This window comes from Streptopelia decaocto (genome assembly GCF_964273445.1).
Source record: "Streptopelia decaocto genome assembly, chromosome: 9".
Lineage (NCBI taxonomy): Eukaryota > Metazoa > Chordata > Aves > Columbiformes > Columbidae > Streptopelia > Streptopelia decaocto.
In genome coordinates this window covers 360,356-373,669 of record NC_138664.1, presented here as the reverse complement: position 1 = coordinate 373,669, position 13,314 = coordinate 360,356, and the positions used below count along the sequence as shown (strand labels likewise).

The following is a 13,314-nucleotide window of genomic DNA, read 5'->3' as shown; positions in this document are numbered from 1 at the left end:
TTAGTGGCACGAGAGCCTGTTGGTTCCTGGGGTTGTCGGTGCTATGCTGTATGTACCTTAACTTTGCCAGTCTGTTTTTCATATTTGTGTTTGAATGTGATCTTTTCTTGTACATAAACAGGTTTAAAAATGCAATATGACACACATTTAAGGTGTAAATAATAATTTTGTAACGTGTGTAATGTGAGATATCTCCAAACATCTTAAATACCTGAACTATGTAAAGGGCCTGTAGAACATGTGCTCCCTTTGGGGAGGAAAAGTGGAAAGATCAGCAAGGTGACAATTAAAACAATACAGTTTCATGTATGCACTGTATTATAGTGTCAAAAAAAAGATACATCTATCAGTGTAATAGTATATGAAAACAATTCTAATGCACTGGTATTTTAAAATGAACCAGACAGTAAAATAAAGGTAGCGTTTCCTCTCTGCAAATATTTCCTGTCTTGATAGTAAATGTGAATACATCACACTTTTGCATTAAGCCATTGATGAGATATATGTGTATCGTATGTTATACTTTGACAATTGTAGTTCATCTATTAGTGTTTGGGGGGTAATCTCTGTCATTATATGAATAGCTGTGATGCAATAGAACAGCAACAGTTCAGGAGATGGTTGGTTGTTGGTTTGTTTAACTGTATCCTTGGTCGAACACTCGTTTGTTGAGGATACAACGTGATGGTCTTGCCACGATGGTGCAGCCAGTCTCAGGTGTTACTTGGGTTCTGCTCCGCGTTAGGAAGTTAAAGCAGTGACAGCTTTTGATAGCATAAGATACGTTCTGAGAAACTTGTCTAACCTGTATTCCCCTTCTTCCCGATTCTCTTTCAGATAGCGGTTCTGTGGATGAAAAGGTTTACAGTCCTGTCTTTACTATAGGGATTGTGTATTTTGTTGGTGCTTGTTTGTGACTGATTTGACCTGTTTGGTTCCTCCATTTTATCGTGAAACGCGCATGTTTCTCCCAGCTTTCCGCTCTTTTGTTCTCCTTTGAGTGTATTGCAAACGTGTGGCATTTGTTAACAGGATGAGTCTCACTGTTGTGCTTCTCATAACTGCCAGCACGGGGGTCTGCTGCTGTCAAATACCATGTGTGGGATTTTTGCCTCCAGTTATCATCTACGCTGTATACACCATAGGACTTAAGGGACAATATTTGGGAAGCGATATCTAATCTTCCCATGGGTTTTTCAAGTGAATGCTACCAAACATGTTCCAAAGTAGCAGTGACTCTGGCTTTGCCTGGAGCTGACCCTGCTAAGCATTGTCATAGTGGGTGTTCTGTGTTGGTGCAGTCAGACTCTGCCCCAGACTCAGAGCAGCCCGGTAACCGCACTTCTTCTGCTCTTTGTTAAAGGCTCGGATAGTAAGTGGAAGTTCCTTGGATCCTTCAAAGCTTTATGCAGTCCAGGCATTTAGTGGGTAAGTACTGATATGACTTTGAATTTTATTTGTATCTGCAAATTAGTCTCGTAATGTTATAGTGTTTTTTCCAAGTTTTGTTCTTGTGAGAAATTGAATTATTTTAAAAGGAAGATAATCAGTTTCATTGTGAACATCTTCCTTTAATTTAAGTCCTTAATTTTTACGAATTTAATGCAGCAGTTCAGTTGCACAGGTCAACCGGATGACAATTTTTTACCTCTTTGCATACAAAATAAATGCACTTTGAAGCTGTAGTTTGATTTTATGTCTTCATTTTAGTAAATGTGTAGCAATGTAGCAATATCAGTCTAATATCTGAAAGCTCAAAGATCTTGCAGTTGCTGAGAGGGAGTGGCAGAAAGCTGTTCGTTTTGTCTGTCTGTCTCCAGGCAGCGCTGTCTTGCAGCCAGTTCTAGAGGTTCCTTCCCCAGTATCCGCTCACGTTTGCAGGTTAAACCTTTCTCCTCTTGCTGACAGAATTTACATTGGGCCAGACCAGCAGTTTAAACTCCCTTTGCTGTCTGCAGTATCTCTGCACAAACTTCTGTTTCACTGGGACTCCCTGAAAACAGGGATGCAATTTTAATTTAAGTTCCCATTCAGCTGAAGAACCCGACATCTCAAAGACTCTCGTGGTTCTGTTTTAATCACACCTTCCACTCTAGTCCTGCATGCAAACCTAATCCTGAATTCCAGAATCCCTCAGCCTCTTCCTTTTCCCTCTTACTGTCTCACAGAAGGTGTTGCCATTTGAACTGAGGTGAGAGTATCTCCCTCACAACCGTTGGATACCTTGCTTTATTTATACAGCAATATTTCAATTGCCTCTTTTCTGCTTTCCTCTCCCCTCTTCTCACAGCACGATGCTGTGAACCCATCCCACGTGCACCAGAACATCTCAAGTCCGTAGCACAGACTGCAGCTCGTCATTCTCTGCAGTGATCTGCGCTTGGCTGCATGGAATGAGAGAAAAGACCAAATACAGTTTTCCTGGGGCTTCTTATGCTACTTCCCCATTAAAAGGCAAAAGAAAAGCTCCATCTTTCCTGTTCTTTCCATGCCAGTATCCAATAATATCTTCATCATTTTATTGGAGACGAGACACTGCGTTTGTTCTCTCGGTATTTCTGAGGAGCACATGGAGTCAGTTGGGTTCTCCGTCACGTTTCTGAGTCCAGGGCAGTACTGTTCTGCCCTTTGCAGAGACTTGCTCTGGATCAGTTCGCTGCTTGCTTGGTAGCAGTGATGTCAGACACTGATCATTTTACTACGGGCCCTCATCCATCCTGAAATTCGCTAATGGTACCAGATGGTGCTGCGTGCAGATGATTACTCCTTCCCTTCAGTGCCGTATTCTCAGTGGTAAAACAAATGTATTGTTCTTGAACTCTCTGACAAATTCAAATGGATGATTGTTATGCAGAATGTCTTGGGAAGCACACAGAAATAATCAGCTTGCTTTGAATGATAACTTGTGTGCCTTCAGCTTCATCATCTTCTGTGTCAGGATGTTGTTGCGTTGTTATTATTGGAGGTGGGGAGGGGAGTAGAGAATTTAATGTATAACCTACATAACATGAACAGTTTGTCCATGACCGTAGTGTTTAATGTTCCAGAGACTCTACACAAAGATAATCTTTCACTGTCAATGGCATATTGCCCAGTTTTAGTTCTGGTACTGTAGCTGTTCTGGTTTTCAAGGAAATTCGAGCTCACAGTGCAGATCGGTGTGTGAACCTGTACTTGCAGCTGATGGCCAGCCCACTCAGCCGAGGCAGGAAACAGATGACTATTTTTTCTCTTATAACTAGAAGGAACTCTATACCTTCATTAAGGTGCCACTGATGCTTCAGTAATGCTTTTAATCTGTTTTATCTCTTTATGCTCCAGGAGGTTTATATTCTTATCTTGATTAGATGCTATGATTCTATGATATGACAGCCACAGAGATGCATATTGTCAAAGGTAAACTAAGTGTGGCATGTTATTACCTCACCTGGCTCTAGGAAGGCCTCCATGCTGGTTTTGCAAGTCAATGTGTCTTTTGGAGCTTCCTGTCTCCACCATATAAATTCTCACAAGCTTTATGCAAATCCGTTCTTTTCTTTCCCTTGTTGCTCTCTTTTCATTATGACCACATTGATACTGAGGAAACCATTCACATAGACTGCAAGGATAGTAGAGGGAATTCAAATGGAGTCCTTGGTTTTATGGTATTGCAACAGTTCTGCTAAGGGAGCATTAATTTTGAGAAGGATGTTAACATTTAGACCAGATTTTCCTTCTAGACAGTTTTGCAGCACTGTGAATACTGTGTCGTTAGTATCACTACTGATTCTACGGGTTAAGAATATCAGCAAATGTAGTTTTAATGCTGTTCTGCTGGTGCTTGATTTTGAATAATTGAAGTGTTTTGGAGGGGTTTGTCTGTTTGTGGGGTTTTTTGTGGTTTTGTTTTGTTTTCCAAAATATTGGGGGGGAAAAAAAAGGTTTACAAGTTGTGATGGCAGTGAGGCCACATTGCCTGAGGCTAGCACCAAATCATTTCAGTTGGCGAGCATCATGTCCCTGGGACATGACAGGCAGTATGACAGGAACATGAGGCCAGAACTTCTTAGCAAGCAGCTTTATTTTCTCCAGAAGCTGGGGCGGCCCAGAGGCCCGTTAGCGCCGGTCAGGGCTCTGGCGCCCGCCTGGGCCGGTTAGCGCCGGTCAGGGCTCTGGCGCCCGCCTGGGCCCGTTAGCGCCGGTCAGGGCTCTGGCGCCCGCCTGGGCCCGTTAGCGCCGGTCAGGGCTCTGGCGCCCGCCTGGGCCGGTTAGCGCAGGTCAGGGCTCTGGCGCCCGCCTGGGCCCGTTAGCGCCGGTCAGGGCTCTGGCGCCCGCCTGGGCCTGTTAGCGCCGGTCAGGGCTCTGGCGCCCGCCTGGGCGCGTTAGCGCCGGTCAGGGCTCTGGCGCCCGCCTGGGCGCGTTAGCGCCGGTCAGGGCTCTGGCGCCCGCCTGGGCCTGCGCCTGGCGCCGCGCTCGGCAGCCTCGAGCTCAGACGGGGGAGGGAGGGAGGGAGGCTCGAAGCTGTGGTCACAACGTCAGTTTTGCGGCCTCAGCCAGAATCTGAACCAGGAACACTCTCATTTTTCATAATAACTAGAACACTTCCCTTCTCTAGTTTCAGTTTTGACTGTAAGTACAGCTAACACAAGCAGTTCTCGGGGATGCGCGCCTGTAAGCCGCAGGGTTAACTTCTCCTTGGGCTCTCCCCGCAGCGCGGGCCGCGGGCTGTACGGGATCGACAGCATGCCGGACCTCCGCAGGAAGAAGTCTTTCCCCATCGTTCGGGACCTGGTGAGTGACTTCTGAGGCCATAAAACTGTTGATTCGTTTGCCAGTTGTCTGGATCTTCCTTGTAATTACTATTAATATGAACAGTGACTCGTCAACAATTGCTTTATGGGAAAAAAGGTATCTTGAAAGAATGGATTGAGGCCAGTAAAAGTCAATGATGCCGTTGTTATAATTTACTAGATAACTCTGAATATTTCGTCAGATGTTTAGATATTACTTGTGAAATCAAGTAATGTCCATTTTGTGCAATAATTACTAATTTTCACGTTGAATGGGGTTACGAGGACAGCTGTTATTGAGTGCTTGGCGTACCCATTGACTGGATTTATTGTGATACAGAAAGAGGAAGAAAATTCCTTGTTAAAAAAGCAGCCCTGGGTCAGTATAAATGTGTTAAAGATTTGTGCATCCTTTTGGGACAAGATGAGGTGTGTTATTTTAGGAGTCAGTGTAGACAATAATGATCTAGACAAATAAATTTCATAAAGGTGAAAAGAATGGTAGTTCCTTTGAGATTTATTCTGACTTCCAGTCTAAATAAGATTAAGTAGAATCTCTGTGCTCTGAAGAATTTTAAAGTGCCATTCATATTTCTCTTTTTCTTTTCCTGAAGTATGGAATTGATAATTCAATAAAATACATGTTTAGTTCCTGGTGGTGGCGAGCGCCAAAAGCAGTTTCTCATGATAAAGAAAGGGCACCAGCCAAAGTCAATGATTGCTGTCGTTGTCTTTGAAAGATCAGGCTTTGCTGAGTTCCTGCTGCGTGTGTTCTCAGCTGCTCCGTTCGGTTACCCTGCAGTGCTACACCACACTACCGAAGGGGCGCAGAGAGAGGGCACAGCGCGAGTCTAGTGTAGAGTTCCTTCGGAAATGGATGAAAAGTTGCAATTTATGACATAGTAGAGCCACATCCATTGCAACCATCTTCTTGACAGCAGCCACTCCTCTGTAATTTTTATTACACACAAGTATAATTTACAGGCACATTGATATTTTAATGCATAGTAAATAGTACTTAGCTTTATTCTTAATTGTTGGAACTGTTTACAGACAGGTATTGCTCAGAACAAATTAAAACATCAGAATCTTATTGTTAATTATTCACTTAGAAAAACAACATAATTGTGAAAACAGGTAAAGTGAAACAAAAAAGCAAACTCACATTTTGCATGGTGGGATAAAACATTCATCGTGTTCATCTTTTGTGTCACGATTGCAGTGGAACGATGGCCGCTGTGTGCCCAGCGCTGCAGGATAACACCTCTGGAGAGAATGTCCCTTCTAGGGAGGCAGCTGCGGGGTGTTAAAACGGAAATTTATTCTGGAATTCAGTCATTGTGCACTTAGAGTACAGCTCTTGACTGTGTGCTTATTAAAAATAGCCAGTTCTTTTCAATTCAGTTCCGCAGCTGTAAACTTAAAACAATTTTACCAACTTAAGAGGAACTTATTTCACAGAATCCCAGGATGTCAGGGGTTGGAAGGGACCCGGAAGGCTCATCCAGCCCAGTCCCCGCTCTTTGGAGCGGTGTCCTGTAAAACCAGCCGCTACCCAAGAGCCCCAAGCCCCGCCTGTAGCGCCAGGCTTAGTGCAGGTCATCTTCATCTTTGAAAGATCATTTGTATTTGAAGGCATGTGCATTTGAGGGAATCTCCTGTGAGTTCTGAGCTTATAATAGGTTGATTCCAAAATACCTCATTTAAGTCAGTAAATTAATTCTCCAGTCCTTGTAAGATCCAATACATTGTAAATGGTCTTTTTTGTTTACTTATACAATCATTTGAAAAATACAGCAATAATATTGCTAGAAGTGAGTGTTCGACTCTTTGGACTGACTGAAAGAGATATCATTTGATATATTTTTTTTTTGTTGCAATAAACCTGACTTAATTATTAATACCCTTTTTCATTTCTTTCCTATCTTTGCTGGATTTCTCAGGCTATGGTAAGTGCTTTTATACTAATAAATGTTCTAAAATGTTCATAAGAACTCTTATGGATTTCATGAATATCATATTTTATGCTGACCTTTTATTGGACAATAGAAAAACTATTTTATGACCAAGAAGTAAATCCTAAGTGCAGTTGTGCCTCATGTGGATGACTTGTCCTCTGCTTCATACGTGCCAAAATTATTAGAAGAAGTTTTTTACAAGTGTGTCTGTGTATTCTAAATATCCTTTCTAACGATACAAGCAGGTTGTTTAGGACCCAGTCATGGTGCGTCCTCTGTGGAACCGAACAACCTTAGATATCGTGGTAAAGAGAAGTTAAAAGTGTTCCCTACTTCTAAATCCTCTTGTATCAATCAGCTGAATTATTTTACCTCTCTTCTAAAAGGTGAATGTCCCAAAGCACACAAAGACCTCTTAGGTACTATGGTGTAATTTTTTCTAATAACTGAATTAGTGACTCATGGAAATATTTATTTTCACCAACTTTGGCACTTGTGAAGGTCCCTCCTTACTTTCCGAGTCCCTCTGCACTTCTGGTTCCTCGACATGAGTTTCTATGCTTTCAGCTGCTGTCTCGGTGTAAGGTGTATCGAAATGATGGGCTTCTTCCTGGGATGCTATCTTTGACTCCTCTTTGTTTCCATAAATTCACATTCTGGAAAATCCGGTTTTCAACAGTAGTCTTTTACTAGTTCTCTCAGATCTCTGAGGTACACCAAGTTTTTCAGCAGTGCCTCGCAGTTCTCCACTTTCTGTGCCTGATTTGGATGGAGTCGTTAGGATACGGCAGGCAGAATCCATCTGGGAAGAGCTCTCTTTGCGGAAGCCGTGAGCTCCTGAGGGTCGTTGTGGGAGTTCTAGTACAAGGTCGTTCAGGTGCCAGGGCAGAGCTGTGCACGGCACGGGCTGGGACAGACGGACAGACCCTCGCCGGAGGAGCCGGGACAAGGGTGGGGTGCACTTGATAATGCAGCCGCTGTGGCTTCTGCTCCCCAGCAAACGTTCCTCCTCTGTGCTCGTTTGGGCTTTATGGGAGGTGGCGCTGCAGCCAGGGAGAGGAGTGGCGGGAATTACGGTGGAGGTTCTTTGCATCCATATTAACTGTAGTAGGACAGGTACGAATCTGTGCCAAAGATGATTTCTTACCCTATAATTGATTTCACAAGATTACTAATTTTGTGTTTATGTGCAAGCTTAATTATCATCAAGGGAAGCTTATTGAAAATGGAGTGGGTATGTTCTCACAGGAAAGTGAACATTTAAAATTAAAATGAATAGTCTCAATATCTCTAAATAATAAAAAAAAATTCATTTAAATTATGTGAGCATTTAAAATTCTAAAATGAGAAGAAATGGTAATTGTCTCACCATCCAAAGATCAGTGATGCGGTTCCTCTGCTGATGTCAGCCAAAATTGCTTCTGACCTCATGTGTATCTCACAAAAATAAGAATGTCACATGCAAAATATAATTGTAACTTTTACTGTCATGGCTCTGTCGTGGTGGACTGCACAGGAAGGGGAAAATCTGTGTCCTCGCAACAAAGGTAGAACCAGACTTACGGTTATAATTGATCATCCTCACACTGCCGGACTGCGAGGGCAGCAACACGTGACAAAGCAGCCGCTAGATTACAGAAGAACAGTGATAAAGTGCAGGTATACAGGCACCCTTGGAATTATTTAGAATTGGGAAGGATGCATGAGCTCAATTTTCCAGGTAAAATACAGTAATATAATAGTGTTATAGTTAATATTGTGTACAGTGGAATAAGTCTTACCTGTTTCTGTCAGGCCAAAAGGACGTTATAGTAAGAGTTGAAATATTATTTGGAAAACAAAAAGAACTCGTTCCCCCAGGTTCTTTTTTCTTCTAATCATTATACTCTCTGATTAATTCTCAAGGACCCATTTAAATTACAGGAATATTGCAGTAAGGAAGAGAAATATTCCTTGTTTATTGTATGTTCTTCATTTCGAGTGCCTGTGTGTGCTGGGCTGGAGCAAGCGGGGCTGGCTGTGCTGCCGAGGCCGCGGGCGCTGGAGATGGGGGGGTCCTGTGCCCGGCACGTCCTGTGGGCAGAGGACAGACAGAGACGGTTCCAGCCTTGGCCCTCCCTCCAAGAGCCGGAGTGTTTGTCCATGTGGCTGTTCAGAGTATTGGATTCATATTGTCTTCAAGGAAAAAAAATCAAAGGCTTTTTAGTTAAGAAAAGTAGCATTTTATATACATGCACTTAGTCTAGAACTGCTCAGTGAGTTACAAACCCTTATCCAGACTGGTAGCTTGAACTGTAAGACTATTGCAGAATGATCTCCCGTGTTGCTGCAGGCACAGACAGCTTCCAAATGAGGGCGGAATGCCCATCCTCGTACCACGTTCATTTGGTTGGCAAAGCAGAAAAACAGTGACAGCCTGTGGTTTAAAAAAACGGAGTCATAAACCTCTGAATAACAGGTTGTGTATTAGAAATGGCAGTTGAGCCAGGCACTTCGGAAAGAAACAGTAATGGTGATGGAAAGTGCGCTTGCATTATGGACTGAAACCTTAAAAATTGTGTGCCACAAACTTTAGCGAGAAGCTTTTGTAACTCCTATAGTTTTGCTTAAATCCAGTAGCAAAATCAAGTGCTACTTGCCTTCCATTAGATTCTCCCATCAGAATTACTAGTGCAAGTTTTAACGTTTGCGTTTGTTTTAAACAGACACTTGCAGCTCGAAAATCTGGTATTTCCATGGCCATGCTCATCCGGACCTCCATAAACAACGATGAAATGGTAAGTGTTTGCAGTGGAAGTTTAGGTCATTTAAATAGTGGAGACGTTTTTGTGTAAAGCTCTTTAGAAATTAGGCCAGCCTAGACACTCCAAACTGGGTAAAACCGAGTGTAGAAGCATTCCATTGCTTGTGTAGGAGTGTTCAGGGCCTCGAGCAGGATTTGCTGCCCGGTGCACGGTGACAAGGTCGGGTTGGCTTCTGCGGCCTCCCGTGCATGACAGTCAGAAGAGACTAGGCAAGAAGCCTTTGTTTTACGGAAGAGTTACCTGGGAAAAGCTTTATTTCAAGGTGTCTGGCCGCACCATGCTTTGCCTGCCGTCTTTCAGCGTCCGTCTGTCTTCATCACACCTCGAGTACAATTACAATGACAGGACTCTGTGGGATTATTTTGTTTCCCCGTCCTTACAGGTGGTTGCGACATTATTTGATTTTCTAAATGCAACTCCTGCCAATGACTCAGTTGATTCTAGATGGAGAAATATTTGATTCATGCAAGAAGTAACCAGGAAAATATTTTGAAAAATCTTTTTCTCATAGCTCGTAAAACCTGTGCGTTGCGGTTTTCCATTGTTGACTTCACTTAGTTGTGCAAAAGGAATCTGTTTTAAATGAAAGCACAACAGGCACCGTTTTTCTCAGGAATACTTAGCGTGATGCATGCGGATTCACATGCTGAACTAAGCAAAAGCACTGACTGGGAGCACTGGAGCCAGCCTGGAGCCAGCCTGGAGCCAGCCTGGAGACAGCCTGCAGACAGCCTGGAGACAGCCTGCAGACAGCCTGCAGACAGCCTGGAGACAGCCTGGAGACAGCCTGGAGACAGCCTGCAGACAGCCTGGAGACAGCCTGGAGACAGCCTGGAGACAGCCTGCAGACAGCCTGGAGACAGCCTGCAGACAGCCTGCAGACAGCCTGGAGACAGCCTGGAGACAGCCTGCAGACAGCCTGGAGACAGCCTGGAGCCAGCCTGGAGCCAGCCTGGAGCCAGCCTGGAGACAGCCTGGAGACAGCCTGGAGACAGCCTGGAGACAGCCTGCAGACAGCCTGGAGACAGCCTGGAGACAGCCTGCAGACAGCCTGGAGACAGCCTGCAGACAGCCTGCAGACAGCCTGGAGACAGCCTGCAGACAGCCTGCAGACAGCCTGGAGACAGCCTGGAGACAGCCTGCAGCCAGCCTGGAGACAGCCTGCAGCCAGCCTGCAGACAGCCTGGAGCCAGCCTGGAGCCAGCCTGGAGCCAGCCTGGAGACAGCCTGCAGCCAGCCTGGAGACAGCCTGGAGACAGCCTGGAGACAGCCTGCAGCCAGCCTGGAGACAGCCTGCAGACAGCCTGCAGACAGCCTGGAGCCAGCCTGGAGCCAGCCTGGAGCCAGCCTGGAGACAGCCTGCAGCCAGCCTGGAGACAGCCTGCAGCCAGCCTGGAGACAGCCTGGAGACAGCCTGGAGCCAGCCTGGAGCCAGCCTGGAGCCAGCCTGGAGACAGCCTGGAGACAGCCTGGAGACAGCCTGCAGACAGCCTGGAGACAGCCTGCAGACAGCCTGGAGACAGCCTGGAGACAGCCTGCAGACAGCCTGCAGACAGCCTGGACACAGCATGGAGACAGCCTGGAGACAGCCTGCAGACAGCCTGCAGACAGCCTGCAGACAGCCTGGAGACAGCCTGCAGACAGCCTGGAGACAGCCTGCAGACAGCCTGCAGACAGCCTGCAGACAGCCTGGAGACAGCCTGCAGACAGCCTGCAGACAGCCTGGAGACAGCCTGGAGACAGCCTGCAGCCAGCCTGGAGACAGCCTGCAGACAGCCTGGAGACAGCCTGCAGACAGCCTGCAGACAGCCTGGAGCCAGCCTGGAGCCAGCCTGGAGCCAGCCTGGAGACAGCCTGCAGCCAGCCTGGAGACAGCCTGCAGCCAGCCTGGAGACAGCCTGGAGACAGCCTGGAGCCAGCCTGGAGCCAGCCTGGAGCCAGCCTGGAGACAGCCTGGAGACAGCCTGCAGACAGCCTTGAGACAGCCTGCAGACAGCCTGGAGACAGCCTGGAGACAGCCTGCAGACAGCCTGCAGACAGCCTGGACACAGCATGGAGACAGCCTGGAGACAGCCTGCAGACAGCCTGCAGACAGCCTGCAGACAGCCTGGAGACAGCCTGCAGACAGCCTGGAGACAGCCTGGAGACAGCCTGCAGACAGCCTGCAGACAGCCTGGAGACAGCCTGGAGACAGCCTGGAGACAGCCTGCAGACAGCCTGGAGCCAGCCTGGAGACAGCCTGGAGCCAGCCTGGAGACAGCCTGGAGACAGCCTGGAGACAGCCTGCAGACAGCCTGGAGACAGCCTGCAGACAGCCTGGAGACAGCCTGCAGACAGCCTGCAGCCAGCCTGGAGACAGCCTGGAGACAGCCTGGAGACAGCCTGCAGACAGCCTGGAGACAGCCTGGACACAGCCTGCAGACAGCCTGCAGACAGCCTGGAGCCAGCCTGGAGACAGCCTGCAGACAGCCTGCAGACAGCCTGGAGCCAGCCTGCAGACAGCCTGCAGACAGCCTCCTAGGATGTACCCTACACTGGGAAAGGAAGTGGTGCATTTCTCTTACACTCTTGTTAAGCTCCAAAGTAGAGGAATGGGGGAGCAGAAGATGTTGACAGATTTTTGGGGAACTGAAACCTATAGCACAAGTGCACATACGTCCATCAGTCTTGTCTGATGTATTGTGAACTTTCTGTGCCTATATGGTAATAATAAAGGAGCGGTTTGGTAGTGCTCAGGGGTGAATTGATGAGGCAGGAAACAGCTGGGGTTTGAAATGATCTTTCAGCAGGAGCAGTAGTCATTTTGTTCCTCTATCTCAAAATGGCAACAAAGTTTGATAGAATGAAGGAGAACAATTAAATCTTAAAGAGAAGTTAAGGCAATTAGTGCAAATTGATGCCTTTTCCCTTTAACGTCACAGCTGTTACAAACATACCTAAGTTCAGCACAAGACCCTAAGATACTCCACATGCTTTACTCAAAGATTTCTACTAAACAAATGGATAAAACCATTTATAGGTATTACTACCTTTTATGACAATCAGTGAAGGTTCAACTATTAATTTCCATGCTGCCCTTCATGCAAAATCTACCAGGCTGTGACTTTGGAGAGCTAAAGGTGCAAGTTTGGGAGATAATGCTAATTACAAATGCAGGACAAGAAAGAACAGTTTGACCTCCACGTACAGGTTTTGACTGAAGTGGTGCTGTTCAGAGGAGAAAGAACGTAAAAAGCTGATCACAGAAGAGGTGAATAAGGAAACCTGTCTTACGTCCTCATTAAACACACTAAAGGGAAGTGGGTATTGCTTGAAGAGTAAATGTGGTGGTACAGCCAGTAAAACCACTTGCAAGATATTGGGAAGAAGTGGAAGGTGATGCTTTTCTGCTTGGTCTCTCAGTAGCCAGTGGAACTTAATGCCCTGAGGGATCATCACAGCTGAGTAGAGCGAGATTTGGAAATAAAAAGAACAGACATTTTCAGGCACAAAGAACTCTAGAGATACTCTCCACAGAACAGATGAAGTGCAGTCGCTGATGACAGGGAAGAAAATCCCCTTAGGGCAAGTTATTCCTATGATGAAGACTTTTCTGGATTCTACTCTCCCTCAGCTTTTCTGGAGGGAATCCTGTCGGCTCTGATGGAAGCAGGTCATTTGGCTGATGAGATTCAGTATGGAAATTGTTTGAACTAATGACTCCTGTTAAAAATGAAATGCCATTTACTCCAGAGTTGACAACCTGAGGGTGAGCGCGTTGAGCCGGCCGCACAGCGCCGCTGC

General features: G+C 46.1%; 1 protein-coding gene across 4 annotated transcripts in view; it reads left to right on the top strand.

Moving 5' to 3' along the window:
- Window positions 1-13,314, top strand: part of UNC13C (unc-13 homolog C) — a 113,002-nt gene that overhangs the window by 41,530 nt on the left and 58,158 nt on the right. For 3 of the 4 annotated variants that reach the window (XM_082061246.1, XM_082061244.1, XM_082061245.1), the window contains exons 9-11: window positions 1,364-1,428; window positions 4,692-4,770; window positions 9,433-9,504. In XM_082061246.1, coding sequence (XP_081917372.1) covers window positions 1,364-1,428; window positions 4,692-4,770; window positions 9,433-9,504 — 216 coding nt within the window. Of the gene's footprint in view, window positions 1-837; window positions 861-1,363; window positions 1,429-4,691; window positions 4,771-9,432; window positions 9,505-13,314 lie in introns of all 4 variants that reach the window. The other variant, XM_082061247.1, reaches the window with a different exon arrangement.